The 22,073-nt window shown below is 42.6% G+C and overlaps 1 protein-coding gene and 1 long non-coding RNA gene across 4 annotated transcripts in view; one reads left to right on the forward strand and one right to left on the reverse strand.

Annotated features, from left to right (window-relative positions):
- The window catches only part of TXNRD3 (thioredoxin reductase 3), a 110,909-nt gene that overhangs the window by 33,386 nt on the left and 55,450 nt on the right, over nucleotides 1–22,073 (reverse strand). For all 3 annotated transcript variants that reach the window (XR_011647580.1, XR_011647579.1, XM_004449099.5), the window contains exons 14-16: nucleotides 9,599–9,694; nucleotides 2,074–2,208; nucleotides 1,755–1,818 (exon numbers count right to left, since the gene is read on the reverse strand). Coding sequence is in view for 1 of the 3 variants with exons in the window: in XM_004449099.5 (XP_004449156.1) it covers nucleotides 1,756–1,818; nucleotides 2,074–2,208; nucleotides 9,599–9,694 (294 nt within the window). In the remaining 2 variants the exon portion in view is untranslated. The remainder of the gene's footprint in view (nucleotides 1–1,754; nucleotides 1,819–2,073; nucleotides 2,209–9,598; nucleotides 9,695–22,073) is intronic.
- The window catches only part of LOC131276169 (uncharacterized), a 48,770-nt gene continuing 29,374 nt past the window's right edge, over nucleotides 2,678–22,073 (forward strand). Inside the window, exon 1 of the long non-coding RNA XR_009183651.1 lies at nucleotides 2,678–2,776. This is a non-coding gene — a long non-coding RNA (uncharacterized lncRNA). The remainder of the gene's footprint in view (nucleotides 2,777–22,073) is intronic.

Below are 22,073 nucleotides of genomic sequence, written 5' to 3' on the forward strand. Positions count from 1 at the left end.
CTCCCACCCATGCTGGTGAGAAGCAGATAAGTTTCTTGGCTGTTCCTTTCTAAAAGCAGAGCTTGTTTTTCATTCACCCTTCCACTTGAGGGTATTGGGGTTCCAGCTTTACATGGAGGTGTTCTATCAGAAACTCCAAGCTACAAATGCTTGGGCTTTAGACTTTATTTCCCCCCATGCTCTGCACAAAGCAACTCAAGTCTCTTAGGGTTCTTGGTGTCACTTCATTTGGGAGTTCTGGAAATCCTTGTGTGTATGGTGCTCAGCGATACATTAACAAAATTTATAAAAATATTTTGTCTAATGTTGAAGCAGTTGAGAGCATCATTCAGACCCTTGCCATATTGCTTCTGTTCTCTGAAATCCTATCATCCTTCACCATTCAGCTCAAAGTAGCCGCTTCCATTAAACTCTGTACAGTTACCCAACCTCCACCCCACATCCAACGGCAATTAATAACATCTTCCTGTTTACCACTGCAAAAGTACTACACCTTGTCTTACTCTTCAGTTACATTTGTATTTTTCTCTCGCCAATAAAAAGAAAACTCAATAACCAGATCCTGTGTCAGTTATCTTTGGGTTCCCACCCTCTTTCCCTCCCTGCTCCACTCTCCTTGCTTCCATAGAGAGCAGCAAAATGCCTGTCTACAGACAGTGCTCACTACAGTTCCAAAAGCAAATGTATCCCAAGGAATTCTGATCATAGAATCATCCAATCCTATGACACTGGGTAAAATGGTAACTGTTGCACAAGAGAGCAAGTGGCTGTCCCAAAGAAACTTGACTGGAGCTGCTGGGTAGTGTTCCTCAAGAAAACAAGTGCTTTCCCAAGAGCACCTGGCCAGGCCCCCCTCCTCAGGGGCCTCTTAGATGCTGAGAAATCTGTAAAGTCAAATGCAAGTTCTAACAGCACCTGTTCACTTGTTAAACTTTACTACCATTGAATAGACTATGGACTGAATAACTTTAAACCATTTTAAATTACTTAGATATCACATAAGACAGTATTGAAAACATATTTTAATGTTATTACTCTTAAGAACAACATGAAAAAGAAATTCAAGTACTTTTTTCTTACATGAGCTCTTTTTCTAACAAATATTAATAAGGAAAGAATGGTTTCAAGATTATTACCATCAGGAAACAATAAGAGGGTGAAGCATGAGTCAGGCTTCTGATGGGGTTAAAATGTACTAAAGAGAAAATATTGTTGACTAATATCTATACAATATGTGCCACTTCCTATGAGCACCACCCAGTCCTCTGCAGTGGCTAATTCAGTACATTTCCACAGACAGAGCCACGTCACCACAGACCACGTGGGAAACTCGAGGCTCACTGGAAGAAAGTGATTGTATAGTCAGTTTTTCAACTGAAAAAAATGTTTTCACAGAGCAACAAAGCAAGGAAACAAAAACAGCAACTTAGATTCATTGTGTTATTAAAAGGTCTTTCAGAAGGAAGCTCAGTTCCTAAATTAAAAAGGGTACTCTGACTTCAGGAGAGTCAGTCTTAGCTCACCTCATGCAGGCTCCGAGCTAAGACGTCAAGAAAGCAGTCTAACTGCTTCTCCAAGTCAGGCGAGGTGCTGGCGGCAGCTACCCTGCTGCTTCACTGCCTTCCTTGTCTACACTCTCCTCTGGCCTGGGCCCCGTCAGGACATGGCAGGGGTGATGGCCACAAATTTATCTGTTAGATCTCTGACAGAACTGGGACCGTGACAAGGAAAGCTACAAAGCAGCAGGCTCTAACCTCAGCAGCCTTTCTGCGTGATATCTAGTCCCGACGACTTTGTAATTTCCAAAGTTGTGAATACCTGTTCAAAAGGAAGACAACAAAACAGACATATGTAAACATTAGTGATGCTTAAGGAAATCGACACATTCTGATTACTGCATTTACATTATTCTTTCAAACATGCCTATTAAAAAATAAAAATAAAAATAAAACATGTGTATTGATCCAAGCAAAGCATTTACAAATACAAAATATTTCTGGTCACATGCTTTAAAACTGATTTTCAAACTACACCAATTGAAGCCAATGGGAAAAACAGTTCCTGTTTCCCTACCTCTCCACACGTGGGGTGAATTCCAATGGTGTCGTCCAGCAGCTGTTTAGTTAGCCCGCATTTCACGGCAACTGCAAATCCCTGGGTAATCTCGCCAGCATTGGGTCCAAGGACATGAAATCCTATCACCCGATCCTTTAATACAGGAGCCAAACAAAGAGAATCCCAACAAGTTAATGGTCTGAGGAGAAATCTGTTCACCGTCCATTCACAGTTAAATTTTACATCTACCACAGAAAAAGAATGTTAAAGCCTGAGCAGAGGACATTACCATGAAAGGGAGCTACTCTAAGTATCTGTTAAATGAGCCAATAAGTGCATATCCAGAGTTAATTTGCACTCAAATTTACTAGAACAAGCAATTTACTGACTGCATGAAGGAGTTCATTAGGATGATGTAAAGTTCCAAATTATGCTGAGGTGTGCTAAACAACAACGTAAATCTGAACTGAAGTCCAACACTGGAATAAGTCTAAGGCAACACATTTTACTAGAAATGCAGATTATTGGCCAAGGAAGTACGCTGCTTTGTTGCTAACGGTAACTAAGTCACAATCGAAGGAGTGGCCAGCGATGGGCTTCTACCCAGGACTGCAGGTTGGGGAGGTAAGATAGTCACAGTCCAGCTGTGCCTGCTTATGACAAGCCATCAGTTTTGGCAGACCTGCTGGGACAGGACGCCCTTTCACAATCAACTCCCAAGGTAAAATTTCATTTTAGGCTGTCCCTTTGTCAGTCTCTTTTCATCAGACTCTAATCTTCATTTTGACCCTAAACTGTAAGCCGGGCGGACTGAGAATCACAGGGCTGGGGGGACCGGCTTCTTCCCACCCAGTGAGACTGCAGCTCTAGCCGAGGCCCCAGCGCCACCTCCAGCAGGGAGAAAGCTGCAGGGACCTGTGCAATCCTCTCCAGGAAATTACCGGTGAAGCTGTGGAGGCTGGTGATTGCGGCACAAGCTGCCCCCAGGAGCTGTTCTGTGGCTGGAATTGGAAGCTCCATTTCCCAAAAACAGGGAGGAAGAGACGGTTGGCCATCAATTTAGGCTACTGATTGGTAGACTCGGCTGGCTAAGATTTAACACTGAGAAGAGGTAGGGTGTGAATCTGCCCAAGTCAGGAAAAAGAGCCGCCATTCTGACTCGGCGCCCAGCCAGAGGGGAAGCCAGGACCAAAAAGCACAGTGACAGTAGGAACAAGTTTCTTTCACCCAGATCGGCCTGCAATCCTGGACTAGTCTTCAGCCCCGCCTCTGGCAGGGAGGAGGCTGGTGGACCCTGCGCCAGCCTACCCAGGTAACTGCAGGTACCTTTGGCTGGCACAGACTGAAAACAAGAAGGCTACAGGGGCAACTGTAATCATCTTGGACCCACACTGCAGATTGCTGCCCACACCTGCAGCTCCATCCCCGCCACAAGCAGGGGAGAAAGGGGCATGAAGCTTCATTAGTCTCTCTGGGCAACTGCAGTCTAGGCCTGCACAACTTGGATTATTCCACACAGCTCTGACTCTGTCCCTACCCCTGGCAAAGGAGAAAGTTGGAAGAAGCTTCATTGGTCCCTGGCATAATGAGGCCAGCTTGAGACTCCACCGCTTACAGCACTAACTAAATGCTTGGCTCCTACTGCACAACCAGCAAGGGAGAAAGGGCAGGAAGCCCTAACCTAAGAGAAAAACTGCACCCAGAATAAATACTCTGTTAAGCCAGATGCCAAGACACCAACACAAAATTACAATCCACACCAAGAAGCAGAAAGCTAAGGCCTAGTTAAAGGAACAAGATTAGCCTCCAGATAACATAAAGCAGTTGAGATAACTAATCATAGATGTTCAAAGAAATCTCCTTAATAAATTCAATGAGATGGCTAAAGAGATTAAGGATATTAAGAAGACACTACATGAGCAAAAAGAAGAATTGGAAAGCATACATAGAAGAATAGCAGATCTTATGGGAAGGAAAGTGAAATAAATGAAATTAAAAAAACATTGGAATCATATAATAGCAGATTTGAGGAGGCAGAAGAAAGGATTGGTGAGCTTGAATAAATGGCCTCTGAAAGAAAACATACAAAAGAACAGATGAAGAAAAGAATAGAAAAAATTAAACAAGGTCTGCTGCTAAATGATAGCAAAAGGCATGCAAACATATGTGTCATTGGTGTCCCAAGGGAGAAGAGAAGGGAAAAGAGGCAGAAGGAATATTTGAAGAAATAGTGATAGAAAATTTCCCAACCCTATTGAAGAACATAGATATCCATGTCCAAGAAGCACAACATACTCTCATTTGAAAAAAATCTGAATAGACTAACTCTGAGACACATACTAATCAGAATATCAATGCCAAAGACAGAATTCTGAGAACAGTAAGAAAAGCAATACATAACATATAAGGGATACCCAGTAAGATTAAGTGTTGATTTCTCACCAGAAACCACAGAGGCAAGAAGACAGTGGTATACTATATTTAAGATACTACAAGAGAAAAACTTCCAGCCAAGAATCTTATATCCAACAAGACTGTCTTTCAAAAATGAGGGCAAGATTAGAATATCCACAGATAAACAGAAACGGGAGAGAATTTCTAAGCAAGAGACCAGATTTTTAGTAAATACAAAGAGTGTACTAGAACCTGAAAAGAAAAGACAGGAGAGGCCTGGAAAAGAGTCTAGAAATGAAGATTATTTCAATAAAAGTAACTAAAAGTATCAAAAGAGTGGTGAAAATAAAATACAACAGATAAAATGCAAATAGTCAGGAATAAACTTAACTAATGATGTAAAGCACTTGTTTTCAGAAAACTGCACCTCAATTTTAAAAGAAATCAAAAAAGACCTAAATAACTGAAACAACATTCCATGCTCATGGAATGGAAGACTAAATATTATTAAGATGTCAATTCTACTCAAACTGATATACAGATTTAATGCAATCCCAATACGAATTCCACCAGCATTAAAAAAAAAAAATTGAAAACACGATCATGAAATTTATTTGGAAGGGTAAGGGGTCCTGAATAGCCAGAAACATCATAAAAAGGGAAAGTGAACCCTCATCTCCAGACTTTAATTCATATTACCTAGCTATAGTGGTAAAAACAGCATGGTACTAGGCTAAAGACAGACACACAGAACAACGGAACCAAGTTTATGATTCAGAAACAGACCCTCACATGTATGGTCAAGTGATTTCTGACTAGCCTGTCAAACCCACACAGCTCAGGCAGAACAGTCCATTCAACAAATGGTACTGAAAGAATTGGATATCCACAGCTGAAAGAAGGAAAGAATTTTTTCCAAAAAGTAACTGAAAATGGATCAAAAACCTAAAAATAAAAGCAAGAACCATAAAACTTCTAGAAGAAATTGTAGGAAAATACCTTCAAGACCTGGTGGTAGGTGGTAGATTCTTAAAGAGCTAAGAGGAGGACTGAAATGAACTACTGATATCAATGTAGGTAGAAGTTTTAATTACCTTCACTGTAAAATGTGGAAATGTATAGAATGGATGGTAACACTTAGTGAGTAACAGCTAGTTTATAAATGGAGATGTGGCTGAAAATAGTAGTCTAGGTATGTAAATAATGCCAACTGACAGAATGCTAGGAACTGAACGGCACAGTAAACCAAGAGGTGGATGAGAATTGTGGTTGGTGGTACAGATGCAAGAGTGTCCTTTGTGAGCTAGAGCAAATGTACATCACTACTGCAGGGTGTTGAGAATGTGGAGAAGTATGGGAAAAATACAACTGGAGTGACGTATGGACTGTGGTTAGTAGCAATAATATAACATTCTTGCATCTATGGGAAAGATGTACTGTGTTGATACTGAGGCAGTATGGAAAATGTGAACCAAATGTACACTATGGACATGGTAACAATCAGATGATATTATCTCATCTGTAGCAAATGTCCCACCAAAGTATGTGTTGATGGAGGGGTGTTGTTTGGGCATTCTGTACATGAGCATGATTGTTTTATAAGTTTACAACTTCTGTCATAAAAAATATATTTTAAAAATAATAATTGGCTGGGTTGGGGGAAAACACACCAAATGAAGATAAGGGCTATGATTAGTAGTAAGATTTTGACAATATGCTTTCATAATTTTTAACAAATGTCTCATGACAATGCAAGGTTTTGGTGGAGGGTTGATGTATGGGATCCCTGTATGATGTTACTATGCATGTTTGCTTTGTAAGTTCACAACTTTTACTATGCATTTAATTGTTTATGTATGTTCATATATAAATGATAGAAAGATAATAATAAAAGGGTTGGTTGGGGAAAAATACTTTGGTTAGTAGTAATATTTTGACAATCCTCTTTAATCATTAGTTAAAAAGGTTTAACAACAATGCAAGTTATTGGTGGTAGGGTGAGTTATGAGAGTCCTGTATGATGCTATGTATGTTTGTTTTGTAAGTTCACAACTATTTTTATACACTTATTGTTTATGTATGTTTATGTATGATTGATATACTTCAATAAATTTAAAAAATAAATATAAAAACAAAAGTGTAAGGAGAATATAAAAGGGCAACAGAGGCTCAAGGCCAGCAGAAACCTTCACCTACTGTTAAGGACTGAATCCACTTCCCCCGAGGACCGAAACCTCCAGTCCTGTGCTCATTTGTAAGTAGGACCTTCGTGCTCTGAGTTAAAGGCGTGTCAAACCGCAGCAGGGAGGGCCCTCGTCCAATATCGCTGAAGACCTCTGGCCACAGGAGGAGACAGACAGGGAGACGAACACGTGACAGGGCAGAGACTGCGCTGCAGATTGCAAGCATGCCACCACAGATGCAGAGAAAGCACGGGACACCGACACCCTGATTTTGAACTTCAAGCCGCCCAAGCAGTGAGAAAATGAATTTCCAATGTTTACGGCAACCAGCCTGTGGTACTCTGTTCCTGGCAACTAACACACATTCTGGCAAAAGAACAGTGTTTCCAAGACGCCAACCTCACACACGGCTGCTGGGGGATACTCCAGGAGCGAGCTCCAAGAGCAGTGTTTCTCAAAGGGTACCTGGAGGCCACCTGGGCTGAGGACTAAAAATGCAGTTTCCAGGGCCCCACGGAAGGATCTGGAAGTGGAGTCTCTGGAGGTGGTGGCTGGGAAGGAGCCCATCTTACACAAGCCCATCTTATGACTCCTCTGCCCTTTCACATCTGAGAATCACTTTGAGAGTGGGGACAAGATCTGTTTAAATATGAAATGGAATTTTTATTTTTTTAGTATTTCACTGAGAATACTAAAAAGGACATCTGCTGCTTGGTGAGAAAAATGTTAACTCTCTGCTTGAATTTCACTTTCCTTTCTCAGTATTAAAAGGTAAGTTGTTACTCGACTGCAATCATTCCAGTTCTCATACCCATTGATTCAAAGTGGCATTGTGCTGAAAATCAGTAAGAGAATATAACAGTGTTAAATGAAAATCAGTATGATTTTGATGGCGCATCTTTGAGGAACATAGAAAAACGGTATCTGACAACCCATGATGTCTAAAAGTCAAAAAAAGGGATAATACATTTATCCAATTATATCACAGTATGTCAGAGATAGGAATGAGAAATTTGATAATAGAAAAGAGGCAAATGCACTTTTATTTATACAGCAAGAGTGCCAGATGCCTTCTCTTTATTTCACCTGGCAGAGAAGGTCACAGCTGAGCTCACAGCAGCTGCTACAATTATACAATCAATTTTTAATTATTTGTGTGGAGAGGATCTGCTGTAGGAATTACCCACAGTGAATTTTTAGTATCATGATATTAACAGCATTCCACTGCAATCACATCTCCTAGTGAACATGAAACAGATGACCCCAACTTTCTCGTTAGGTTACGCAAATGAGCTACAGGCCCACCCCACTTCTCCCACCTCTAATTCTTAGGAGTAGAGATGGCAATGTCCATTCCTTTATCCCTGTTAATTTCCCACCAAAAGAAGACACCTGGCACAGTGAGACAGGCGGCCCAGCCAGCGCCAAGGCCACTGAACATCAGAGGTTGAAGTCAGACACTAACATGTAGATACTTTGGTTTGGCATCCCTCTTGCAGGTCTAATCAGAGCACCCATGGGCTCCTGGTGCAAAGAGAGGGGAGAGTAGGTGCTACATCCTCTAGCAAACGGAAAAAAAAAGACGGCAGCCCAGAGACAGTAGGGACAACTGACCAAAATCTCCATCTATAACTGGAAATGAACTTCATTCACTTTTTTTTACCAAATACCTGTAGTAGAAGAATGTTTCCATTTCCTAAGTACTAGGGTGGATATTCGAGAAAGAGGCATTTGGCAGGGGCAAGGAAAGGGGCGAGCTTTACTTGTGGGCAGTGGGCACTGAGGCTCTTGGGTGGTAGCTGAGGGTGAGCAGAGGGACAGAAGCAGAAGGGGTTCGAGGACAGGTGGCCCATCCCAGAAATCCTGCCTCTGCCCCGTGGCCAGTCGAGTCCTCTGTTAAGAGTGAGGAAGGCTATGGAACACCACAGACCTTCATTTCAGCACTAGCTCTACCAATCACACTCTGGGAAGAGGGAAAGAAAATAAGAAGTACTCTGTGCACATGTCCCTTCTCTCTAACTCCGGCAAAGGCCCACAAGTGCCATGATAGTAAACATTCAGACTAATAATGTCCACTTGAATGGAGGTGGCCATGCTGAACACCCACCAGCAGAGGCACGGGGTGAGGCTTTCACCACCCAGCAGCACCTCAGGGTCACGGTGCGCTCCTGTGGCCACCCTGCCCTGCCCACGGGTGGCACTGCCACACAATCAAGTCCGAGAGCCATCAGCAGCTGACGCTCGGCTTTCTGTTACACTGAGAGTAAAGTGAATGCAGAGTCCAAGTGCGAAGTAAATGAGAGCTTGGCTGTGATCCTCTCTGAACTTTATATAAATGTCAGTCTATTTCTTTCTTGTAGCTCCCCCAATAGCTTACAAAGGGGGAGGAACCACATCTTAAAACTGCTTTCCACACTGTCTTCTTTACAGCACAAGCCATGAATAAACTGTGCTTTACATTCTAAGGGAGCATATTGCAATTTTGATTTTGACCTTGACAATGAGGAAGATAGAATGCCTACTATGATGCGACATCCACACCACTGCTTCTTTAATGAACAGCTGATTTCAGAATGAATTTATTAATTAATAAGCGCTTTCATTTTGTATAAGCCTCTCCCGTTAAAGGCTTTTTGGCAATTTATTTACAAAATGCACACAAACATACACCTTACGTTTATTAGTGGATGATCAAATTTTTCAAAGATTATCTGATTCCCAATTACCATATTAGATACCGTTAAAAAGAAAATAATCTAAATTATGGATGTTGATGGAGTATGATTAAACCTCAATTACAACCTGTCACTTATTCAACCTCTGTAAACACATTAATTGGGTAACATCTGAACAATTTCTGCCTTTCCCTAAAAGCTATCTTTAAAGAGATTATAAATATTCAAATACCGGGGATAAAAATTATGTTTAAAAATTGCAGTATTTCAGCTTCTGAACATATTACGTACGTTGTCGAGTCTATTGCAGATAATCTTTGCGTAGCAAGAATTGTTGTCTCTGTCAGCTACCGTCCATTCAAGGGGCCAGAAAAAAGTGTGATATACCTGGAAAATGAGAATAGCAAGAAAAAGGCCAAGATTAATGTACATTAAAACTACTTCTTGGGAAACGGACGTGGCTCAACCAACTGGGCCCCCATCCACCATATATGAGGTCCAAGATTTGATGCCCAGGGTTTCTTGGTGAGGGTGGGCTGGCCCATGCAGAGTTCCAGCCCACACAGAATGCCAGCCCACACAGAGTGCCGTGCCTCGCAGGAGTGCCGCCCCGCGTAGGAATGCAGCACAGCGCGGGAAAGCCGCCCTGCGCAGGAGTGCCAGCCGACATGGAGAGCTGCCACAGCAAGATAACGCAACAAGAGACACAGAGGACAGAAAAGAAGACGACGTAGCAGAACAGGGAGTTGAGGTGGCACAAGAGAGTAATCGCCTCTCCCCCACTCTGGAAGGTCCCAGGATCGGTTCCCAGAGCCACCTAATGAGAATACAAGCAGACACAGAAGAGCACACAGCAACAGGACACAAAGAGCAGACAACATGGGGGTGGAGAGAGGGAGGGGAAAATAAATAAATCTTAGGAAAAAAAAAAACTACTTGATGCATTCTTTAATTATTTAGAGACATTCTCTCTAACAGCTTTTCAGCAATTAAAGCTCTAAGATTCAGAATCTACCTGTGGGGGGAGGGGTGCGGAGGGGACATCTGGGCCACTCACAGCCCTGCAATGCCGACTGCACCAGAGCATGACCTTGGTCCTGCTCTACTGTTAAGCCGAAAAAACTCCTCTTCAAATGTGGTTTCCATACATTAACAGAGTATGACAAACCACAGCGTATGTAGGCCCTACGTAGGACAAAACGGTGAATTCAGACCTAGACACTGCCTTCAATAGGTGTGTCTTTTTTTAAAGATTTATTTATTTATCCCCCACCCCTCCACCCTCCGCTTGTGCTCACTGCCTGCTCTCTGTGTCCATTTGCTGGGCCTTCTTTGTGTCTGCTTGTCTTTTCTTCTTGTCTTCTACTTTAGGAGACACCGGGAACTGATCCTGGGACCTTCCGACGAGGGAGAGAGGCACTCAATCACTTGACCCACCTTAGCTCCCTGGTTTGTTGTGTCTGTCACTGTCTTTCCTCTGTGTCTCTTTTTGTTTGTGTTATCTGGTTGCACCAGCTCTCCACACCATGCGGGCCAGCTCGCTTTCACCAGGAGGCCCCAGGAACCAAACCCAGGACATTGCACATGGTAGACAGGTGCCCAATCACTCCCCTCTTCAATAGGTTTACCACCTGCCTAAGTGTTGACATTCAAATTAAACCAGGGAAAGAAACACAACAGCGGCGGCTGTTCAAAGGCAGTACGAACATCTCCTACACTTCCAGAAATCCGGATGCATCCTTCCCCTCTTCTTCAGCCACAGCCTCGCTGCGGGGCCCTGACTGAACAGCGAAGACTCTCCAGCGTGACTCCACCTGCTAATAACCTCGGTCCTCGCACGACGGCTATGCGTCACGGCAGGGCTGCACTCAGTCGCCGCAACCAGAAGGCCTTGAGGGGTTAATGTCCATGGACGGAATGAGGAATGGATTCTCAACTGTAACATTCCGTGGAAGAATTTAAATACTCTTTATTCTTTAATAGGATTATGCACTTTTATATTTTTGAATAGTGGTCCTTATTGTTTTTATAAGAATGATACAGGCTTATTATACAAATAATCTGGTGCAGAAAATCACAGGGAAAAAGTTTTTAAAAATCCCACTACCCAGAAATAATCAATTTACATTGTACAGAGACATCATCTGTTGGTGCATATAGAGTTGACATGAATTTTTTTTTATGAAAAAAGTATACCACATTTACTTCTGACAAAAAGCATTAAGTTTAACTTGTATTTAATAGTAGAAAAAGCTGGTGAATAAAACTGATGTGAAAACACCATCTAGATCTTCCACACATTTTAATACTAACTTTTTAAATCTTGGTGGCTGTTGGGAATAGAAAATAAATGTTTCTTTACCTCAAGATATTTCCTAAAATATACCTCATAGGCTAAATAAAGAGACTATGAAAACTCTGAGGTATTAAATCCAAGTTTTAAAACTGTCAGCAGCTTCTATTTCTAACATGTTCAATTCTTCCCTGCTAGGAAGAATAAGGAAATGAGAACTCTTGCTCCTCCCACCTCCCTGACACCCTTTCCCTGGTGTTTGTTAGGTATATATATTTTTCTTCTTAGTACTTTAAAGTCTTTGTACATTTATGTCTTTATCTTCCTGGATCACACCTCAAAGTGTGTGAAGTGTGGATCCAACTTTATGTTATTTTCTTGGATGGCTACTGTGGCAGTTTGAAATTATTTTATGAATTCCAAATAGAAAGATTGTGTTTGTGGGCTGGTCCACTCCTGTGGGTGTGAGACCTTTTTCGATTGGACTACGTCAGTGAGGCGTGGTTCAGGTTGAGTCTCTGCCTTCCTGCTGGGTCCAATAAGAAATGGGGACACACCAGAAAAGACAGCGCTGCCCTTTTTTATCCTGCCATGTGACAGAAAGAAGAGGCTCAAGCAACTAAGGCCCCAAGGAGAGAAAAGTAATTTGCCTGATAGGCCTGAGAGCAGAGGCCCGGTAAGAGACAAGCCCTGTGCCTGGCTGCCCTCAGCTGAGCTCCAGGCGACGGTACAGCCCAGCGGGGAAGGCAGAGACCACGCAGAGATGCCCGCCATCTTGCTTCAACCCATGGCAGCTGACCTGAGTGAGAAAGTACCTCTTATGGTGCCTTGAGTTGCACTTTTCACAGCCTTGGAATTGTAAGCTTTTATTACCAAATAAATATCCTTTATAAAAACCAACGTATTTCTGATACTTTCCATTAGCAGCCCTTTGGCAAACTGAAACAGCTACTCACTTATTCCAACACCCTTCAATGAATAAGCCGTCTTTTCCCACCGATTTGAAATACCATTATCACATATTAAATTCTTATCAGTATCTGAGTCCATTTCAGGATTTCATATTCTGTCACATCGTTTTCTTCCTGTCCATTTGTATGCCAGTATCAAACAATATTAATCACTGGAATGATATAATAAAGTTTAATATCTAATAGGGGGAAGGGGACTTGGCCCAGTGGTTAGGGCGTCCGTCTACCACATGGGAGGTCCACGGTTCAAACCCCGGGCCTCCTTGACCCGTGTGCAGCTGGCCCATGCACCGCGCTGATGCACGCAAAGAGTGCCATGCCATGCAGGGGTGTCCCCCGCGTAGGGGAGCCCCACGCACAAGGAGTGCGCCCCATAAGGAGAGCCGCCCAGCGCGAAAGAAAGTGCAGCCTGCCCAGGAATGGCGCCGCACATACAGAGAGCTGACACAACAAAATGACACAACAAAAAAACAGATTCCCGTGCCACTGACAGCAACAAAAGTGGACAAAGAAGACGACGTAGCAAATAGACACAGAGAGCAGACAACCGGGGGGGGGGGGGGAGGGAGAGAAATAAATAAATAAATCTTTTAAAAATATATATATCTATTAGGGCTTGTCTGCTCTCATTACTTTCCTTATTCAGAATCTTGCCATTATTTCTCATCCTTTTGTTAAGTTTTCATTGCTTACCAAGTTATGCACAATAACAACATAATTCTCTAAGCTTTGTTATGAAAAACTGCAATCTCTGCCCCTGCCCATTTTGGTCTCCCCAGAGGCAAGCACTTTCACCTTTTTGAGTTGGTTATTTTAAATAACATGCTATGGACTGGATTAATCATGTCTCCCGCAAAGACATGTTCAAGTCCTAAGCCCTGGTCTTATAGATGTGAACCTTTAAGGATGTAAATCTTATTAAGATGAAGCCAAACTGAATCAAGGTGGATCTTAATCTAATATGGCTGGAGTCCTTATAAGCACAGGAAATGTGAATACATTAAGTAAGAGGAGACAGGAGACCAAAGGCCATTTGACAAAGGCAGAGGTTGAGTTGTGGACTGCCAACAAGCCAAAATGCCACCACCAGAATACTACAGACTTTTAGAGAAAGCATGATCCTGCAGATACCTTGATTTTGGACTTTCAGCCTCCAAATCTGAGACAGTAAAGTCCTCTGTTTAACCCAACCAGTCTGTGCTATTTGTTTTAGCCGCCCTGGCAAACTAAGACACATGCTTATATTGGCACTGCTTAATTTTCCATTTTAGGATTGACTGACTTGACTCCATAGAAGAGGATTAATTCTATTTCTTCCCAATCCAACCACATACTTGGCACCCTTCCGGTCTAATTACCAATATAGTTACACTCTTACCTAGATCAATACCAGGATTTTCTTTACCAGGAAGGCTATAAATATAGGTTTACATAGATAAAGCTATTCACAGACAGCTGGATATCAACAAAGAATGAAATTGGACCCCAACCTTACACCATATACAAACATTAATTGCAAATGGATCAAAGACCTAAATGTGAGAGCTAACACTATTAAATTCTCAGAAAAAAACACAGGCATGAATCTTCATAACCTTGAATTAATAAGTGGGTTTTTAGATATGCCAGCAAAAGCCACACGACATATTTTAAAAAGATAAATTGGACTTTAACAAAATAAAAAACTTTAGTCCTTACAGAATGGGAAAAATATTCAGAAATCAGATCTCTGGTAAAATGGGTAAAGGATCTAAAGAGATCCTCCAAAGAAGATATAGAAATAGCCAATAAACCTACAAACAGATTCTCAAACAGGAGAACACAAATCAAAACCACAATGCCCACAAGGAAGATAAAATATTTTGCAAGGGCCACTTAAAAAATTACCACAAACTTGGTGGCTTGAAACAATTATTTTCCCACAGTTCTGGAGGCTTGAAGTCAGAAACCAAGGAGCTGGCAGGACAGCACTCCTTCCAGAGGCCCTACGGGGGGACCCTCCTTGCCTCCTCCAGCTTCTGGGGCTCCAGTTGCACCTTGGTTTGAGGCTGCATCGTCCATTCCCTGCCTCTTCTGTCTCTTCTGTCACTGGATTGAGGATCCACCCAGATGATCCAGGATGAGCTCGTCTACAGATTCTTACCGATTTTCATCTGCTGAGACCCTTTCCCCAAATAAGGTCATACTCACAAATTTCCAGTTCCGGGGTTTAGAATATGGACTTATCTTTTGAGAGATGTGGTAATTTGAGTCTTTTGTCGACCCCAGAAAATTACGTTTGATCCATTCCTGTGGGTGTGTACCTATTGTTGGGGGGGTGCTTTGATTGGATCAGATCAGTTATGGACCATTTGATTAGATCACTTCAGTAAGGCATGGCCTAGGGTGGGTCCTAATCCTCTAACTGGAATCTTTTCTAAATGGGATGAATATACAGAGAGAAAAGGCCACAGACAGAGACAGAAACCCTCAGAGACTGAGAGAGAGGGTCCTGGAGGCCGGAGGCTGGAGTCAGTGGAGCACAAAGGAACAGAGAGAGGAGCTCACAAAAGCTAAGAGAGAAAGCCACAAGAGTAAGAAGCTGAAATCAACAGAACCTGGGAGAGAGAAGGCCACAGACAGAGCAGCCAGAAGCTGAAAGCAATGGAGCCCAGAGGAGAAGGCAGAGACTGGCAGACGCTGCCACTGTGCCTTGCCACAGGGGCAGAAGCCCAGGATTGCTGGCAGCCAATCTTTGAGGAGAGCACTTCGCCTAATGCCTTGACTTGGACGTTGTTCTCAGTCTCGGAACTCTAGGCTTTTTAAGTTAGTAAATCCCCAATGTAAAAGCTGATCCATTTCTGGTATATTGCCTTGGCAGCCTTTAGCAAACTGAAACAGGGGGCCACCATTCAATCTGTCCTCTTGACCCCAAATAATTCACATCCCCCCACATGAAAAGAATATCCTAACATTCCCAAAGGCTCAACCCATTACTGTACCAACACTGATCTCATCTCAGTACCTCACCTCAAAAGTCCCAAATTTCATCATCATAATCTTCTGAACCAGATATGGGTGAGACTCTGGTATAATCCATTCTGGGCCAGGATTTCTCTCCATAGGATAAACATTCCCATTAACAAAAGGAAGAAATGGTAAGGAAAAAGGAGTCATAGGTCCCAAGCAAATCTGAACTCCAGCAGGGCAAATCCCATTAGCTTTTAAGGCCTGAGAACAATCCTCAGTGGCTGCAGCTCTGCCCCCTGGTCTACAGAGCTCCACCTGACCTCCATGCCCAGGCTCTGCCCTCAGTCATTCTTACATCTCTTGAAAGGTAGCGTATGTTTGCAGCTCATTATCTCCATCAGCTCACTTCCATCCTGTCAAATTTTGGAAGTCTGTCAACCCTCTTTCAATTCATCTTGTCTCTACCCTCTTTAGTCCAAATTGGCAGTTTCTTTTCTGCTGATGCAGCATTCTTAAAAATTTTGTGGGTGTCCCACATATGCAGGGGATCCACGTCTTTAGGCAAGAGGGCCCTCCATAGATCTTTCCTACATAACCCCATCTCTAGCCCGAGTTTCTGCTGAGGTGGATGAGTGGATCCATGAGTCACATACCTAATCTCTTCAGCAAAAATGGTCTAGCCATACCTCCATAGCACCCTTTTCCAACAGCAACTTTCCTGATTTTATCATCCTTGGCACTCTGGATAGGCCAAGAACCTCCCAAATCAGATCAAATGCTGGTTCCTTTTTCCTTAACAGTTCTTTCCTCTCACTTTTTACCAACAGTAACACTGCTTGGAAATCTCAGCTAAATATCCCAATTCATTGCTTACAGGTTCCGTTTTCCACACAACGGCAGAACATAATTCAGCCAAATTCAATGCCACTATATAACATGGGTCGCCTATCTTCCAGTCCCTAGTAACATGCTCGTTTCCTTCTGAGCCCTTCTCAACACTACTTCAAGGCAATCTAAGCTATTTCTATCATGCTTCTCAACATTCCTCTGGCCTCTGCCCATTACCCAATTCATTCCACAGCCCTCATGTTGCTCTCTTATAGACATACCCAGTTTCCCTCCCACCTTAACCCCTGGTAACCACTCATCTCTTCTCCTCTTTAATCATTTTACCATTTCAAGAGTATTACAGAAATTGAATCATACGGTATGAAATCTTTTGGATTAGCATTTACCACTGAGCATCATTCCCTGAATATTCATCCAAGTTATTTCATGTATCAATAATTTACCACCTTTTATTAAGCAGAATTCCATGGTATGAAAGTACCACTGTTTGTTTACCCATTCACCTGCTGAAAGACATCTGAATTGATTTCCAGTTTGGGCTTTTATAAATAAAGCTGCTATAAACAACCATGTACACAAAAAGTGAACATTAGTCTTAACTTCTTTGTGATTAATGCCCATACATTGGGTTGTTTGTGTTTTTTTTTAAGATTTATTTATTTATTTACTTTTCTCTCCTTCCCCCACCCCACCCTGGTTGTCTGTTCTCTGTGTCTGTTTGCTGCGTCTTCTTCTTTGTCTGCTTCTGTTGCCAGCGGCACGGGAATCTGTTTCTTTTTTTGTTGTGTCATCTTGTGTCAGCTCTCCATGTGTGCGGCGCCATTCCTGGGCAGGCTGCACTTTCTTTCGCGCTGGGCGGCTCTCCTTATGGGGTGCACTCCTTGCTTGTGGGGCTCCCCTATGCAGGGGACACCCCTGTGTGGCACGGCACTCCTTGCACGCATCAGCACTGCGCATGGGCCAGCTCCACAGGGGTCAGGGAGGCCCAGGGTGTGAACTGCAGACCTCCCATGTGGTAGATGGACGCCCTAACCACTGGGCCAAGTCCGCCGCCTACATTGGGTTTTTAATTTCTGCTACCGTATCATATATTTTCAATAGTTGTCTTCTGATTCTCTGAACATTACTCTTGATAGTATATCCTACTCTTAGTATGGGATTATAAAACATCTTTTAGGATATTTACTTAGTCCCTGCTTCTTTCAAGTTTGATAATCTTTGACTGTCTGCTCATATTAAATGTTGGAATTAAAAGATGTTTGATTTTGGGGTGATGGAACTGTTCTATATCTTTACTCTAGTGATGATTTTCTAACTGTGTTTGTCTGAACTCATAGAACCCACACACATACAAATCTGAATTCCACCATAAGGAAAGTATACTTCAATTTTTAAAGAATTAAAAAGAAAAGAATCTGAAAGCTTTGAGCTAGTGTTTGGGACTTGTTGAATTTAAGTTTCACTGTCAGAATATCTAACTGGGGAGGTTACTTATGGATGTTTACTCAGTATTTTTAGGTCTTTCCTTATGAGATTGTCAAGAGTTCCATGAGAAAGAGGACTCTAACAATCTCCAGCTGAAAGAAGGGTGAAGGGCTGGTTGCCAGAGTTCTGGAAGCTAAGTGGGAAAAGAGGTCTCAAGAGTTCAGGGTATGTTGGTTCACCTAAATACTGTGCTGGCATAGCACCCATGACTTCATTGTTCCTAGTGACCCCAGTCAAGAGATCTGTTTAATCCTCTCTAGAAAACAGCCTTCCAGACATTTGCCAGGGAGGGGAGAGTACTCTGTAGAGTGGTGGGAGGTGGGGACCTCACTGTTTCTTAAATGGACTTTTAAACAGTCTATTTTTTCTTAGCTTCCCACACAGATCCCCCAATTTCTCCTCCAGAGGTAGGCAGTATCACCAATTCTCAAGCCTGTTGATGACTTCGATGTGAAGTCAGGTTGGTTCTTGACTTTACCATACCTGCTTAGAAACATTTTTTTTATCTGCTGGGTTTGACCATTCATCTGCTTCTTCTGTTTCCAAAATTTCACTGATGTTTGTTTCCTCTTCTCTCCTCCCCATCTTTGAGGGTTTACTTTTTTTTTTAAGATTTATTTATTTATTTCTCTCCCCTCCCCCCCTCCACCCCAGTTGTCTGTTCTCTGTGTCTATTTGCTGCATCGTCTTCTTTGTCCGCCTCTGTTGTCAGCGGCATGGGAATCTGTTTCTTTTTGTTGCATCATCTTGTTGTGTCAGCTCTCCGTGTGGGCAGCGCCATTCTTAGGCAGGCTGTACTTTCTTTCACGCTGGGCGGCTCTCCTTACGGGGTGCACTCCTTGCGCACTGGGCTCCCCTACGCGGGGGACACCCCTGCATGGCAGGGCACCCCTTGTGCGCATCAGCACTGTGCGTGGGCCAGCAGCACACGGGTCAAGGAGGCCCAGGGTTTGAACCGCGGACCTCCCATGTGGTAGACGGACGCCCTAACCACTGCACCAAGTCCGCTTCCCAAGGGTTTAATTTTTAAAAATATACCCTCTTCCCTAGAAAGTGTAGAAAGATTGCTCTATTGCTTTTGGCATTGAATGCTGCTATGGAAAAACCTGAGGACAGCCTGATTCTTTTCCCATTGTAGATGACTAGCTTTCTCTGCCTGGATTCCTAAGGAACAGTAAGTTACCTAGGTCATGTCTGTGTTAATGATTCTATACCAATTTCTCCAAGAATAAGGTATGTTATCTCAATCTGCAGATTAAGTTCCTCTTTGATATTAGGGATATTTTATTCTACGGTATTTCTGAATACTACTTCTGTCCCATCTGTTAGAGTTTCTGCTAAGGGGTATGGATTACACTTACGTTGGGTTATCTTTACTGCCCGTGTCTATTATCTTTCGCTTTTGTTCCTCTGCATTAAAATAAAATTATCTCAGCCTTTCCTATTTTATTCACATAATATTTATACCACATATATTTTTAAAGAAAATAATTATTTTCAGTCATCTGTTTATGTTTCCAATGCATTGTTAGTTCAGTGACATGTTGATTTGATTTCTCGATTTGTCCTTAATGATCAGTGTCTGAGTATGATTCTCCTGCTCCCTCCTTCCATGCAACAAGTGCTCACTGGGACAAAAGCCTGGGCTTTTTATTCAGGAGAAATCCTGGCATCTTCCTTTCTCCCTGCTTCTTTTCTCTCAAGTGGCAGTATCAGGTGTGAAGGGACTGCCTGGGGAGGAACACTATTTCTTCGGTCTGTCTCCTTTGGGTAGCATTCTCCCCAGCGTGGACAGTAGTGATGATCAGCCTGCAGTTTTCAAGCATCACAGTGCAAGCAAAGGACACTAGATGCACAAAGACTCTGCCACAAGAAAGAACCTGGTGAGTTTCTGGGACAAATAGTAGACCTCGGTGACTGGCCTTATAAGCATAAACAGTCAAGCACAGATGCCTCTTTAGAGCTCACAGTAAGCAGCTCAGGCTGTATCCGAAAAACAACACAAAATCACGCAAGAGTTGTAATCAGGGGATGGTATAAGCTATTTGTATTTTTAAACACTCTTTCTGGTTGCTATGTAAAGACTGGATTGGAGGGGGTTGAGAGGGAAGTAGAGAGACTAGAAAGCAAGCTAAAGCAGTGGAGTGGAACGTGGTGAGGGCAGAGGTGGACAGACGTAGAACACCCGACGCATTCTGAACGACAGTGATGGGACTGGCTGCTGAGATGGCTACTGGTGATGACCATGGGGGAGTAATGAAGAATGTCTCTCAGGAACAGCCTCAGGGTTTTTCCCTTTTTCTTGGGGGCCACAGATTTCATTAGATTCTCAAAGGAATCCATACTAAAACAGGTTAAAACCTTGGCTCCAGACACTCAAAACTTTGTATTAAGTCAGGCCACCAGAGATCTATTAGAACTAACTGTTAGTCATTCCAGAATGACTTTACTTTTTTAAGTGATACTCTACTTTGACATTATGCCATGAGACTGTATTTCTGGATCTAATAAGAAACAATTCCATAAAACCCATTATTATATTTACCTAAGCGATACGTTAAGGTTGTTATTTACCATATCACAATGTCCCTTTTATCAGACCATGAAGAAATATTTCTGTTCTTCCCTCTTTGAGTTAAGTCATAGGAAATTTAGAGACAAGTTTTTGGCTTAATCCCAAAAAGGTCTACAGGACTTCAATTTTGTAAGCCAAGAGATTAACCCTTCTAGCACTATCTTTTTTCTATCCTCATTTTCTTTTTACCTTTATTTCCTCACTTACAAAAATTATATAGGTATTTTTGAGACACTTTCTCAAATCCTTTTTTAATAGGAATTTCTAAAGCTATTAACAGATCAAATTTTCAGTCCTGCTAAAGTGCAAAAAAAAAATTTTTTTTTAGTTGATCTGCAACTAAACCTTAGGAAAAAGATCTTACAGTAATCCCACAAATATGAGGAACGGCTTTCCTTTGAAGATATCCCTTCTAGTCTTCCTCTCATGTGCCTACCTTTCTATCTTAATTTCCCATTAATTCCAAAAAGTTTTAGCACTAAGTATTAAATCCATAATTAGTACCATGAATTTTCCAAAACCCAAGTAAAAATCCATCACTGCAAAAAGAATGGCTCATCATTACAAGAATTATAAATACCGATCAAATAATGGCCTCTAAAACATCACTTTCTTTTTGAAGACAACCATCTAAAATCATGTTGTAAAGTTCAGTCATACATTTTCCCCAATACCAAAGATGTAAAGAGGAGTTTTAATAAGTCATGGATGGCCATTTAACTAGCGAGTATCAGTGCTATGGTTTGAAAGAATTCCTTGTGATAAACAGTACAATTAAAGTGCCTTCAAGGGAGAGAACTGAGATTTCAAGAGTACTGTTACTACTCCAACTCTTTATTTCTCCCTATTCCCTCAATATTAGGAGGGAGGGGGCAGGAAAGCTAATCAAACCACCCATCAAAATAAATTGAAAGAAAATATTTATGAAGTTGTTACGGTGGTGGGGCGTGGAGGGCACGATGGACTGGTGGAAAGACGCGTGTGTGCAGGACATCTTTTCAGGATTCTGTAAAGCCCACAAAAGCTGACACAACCAGGGGAACGGTCCACTGGCCAGTGTGGGTCCCCAGAAACACACCAACGCAGCCTGACCTGCCAACTGTGCCGAGTGGAAGTGGGTGAATATCTGACCCAACTCAGACCAAACATCCTCTCATCTAATTTGGAAGTGCAGTTGAGAAACAGTGAGTCAAATCAGAGCCTCCAAAGATCACAACTATTGGATAAAATTGGGAGCTGAAGAAAGGCCATATTTTGGCTAGTATATGCCTTCCAAGGGAAAATAAAAATCTGTCTGCAGAGAGAGACAAATGAACTGTGCACTCACATAAATAGATACATAAATCCCAAGCAAAAGTAAGAGATTAAGAAAAGGTTGAGGCAGTGGACTTGGCCCAGTGGTTAGGGCGTCCGTCTACCACATGGGAGGTCCACGGTTCAAACCCCGGGCCTCCTTGACCCGTGTGCAGCTGGCCCATGCGCAGTGCTGATGCGCACAAGGAGTGCCGTGCCACACAGGGGTGTCCCTTATGTAGGGGAGCCCCACGCGCAAGGAGTGCACCCTGTAAGGAGAGGTGCCCAGCGCAAAAGAAAGTGCAGCCTGCCCAGGAATGGCACCGCACATTCAGCTGACACAACAAGATG

The sequence above is a fragment of the Dasypus novemcinctus genome, chromosome 26 (assembly GCF_030445035.2).
Source record: "Dasypus novemcinctus isolate mDasNov1 chromosome 26, mDasNov1.1.hap2, whole genome shotgun sequence".
Classification (NCBI taxonomy): Eukaryota; Metazoa; Chordata; class Mammalia; order Cingulata; family Dasypodidae; genus Dasypus; species Dasypus novemcinctus.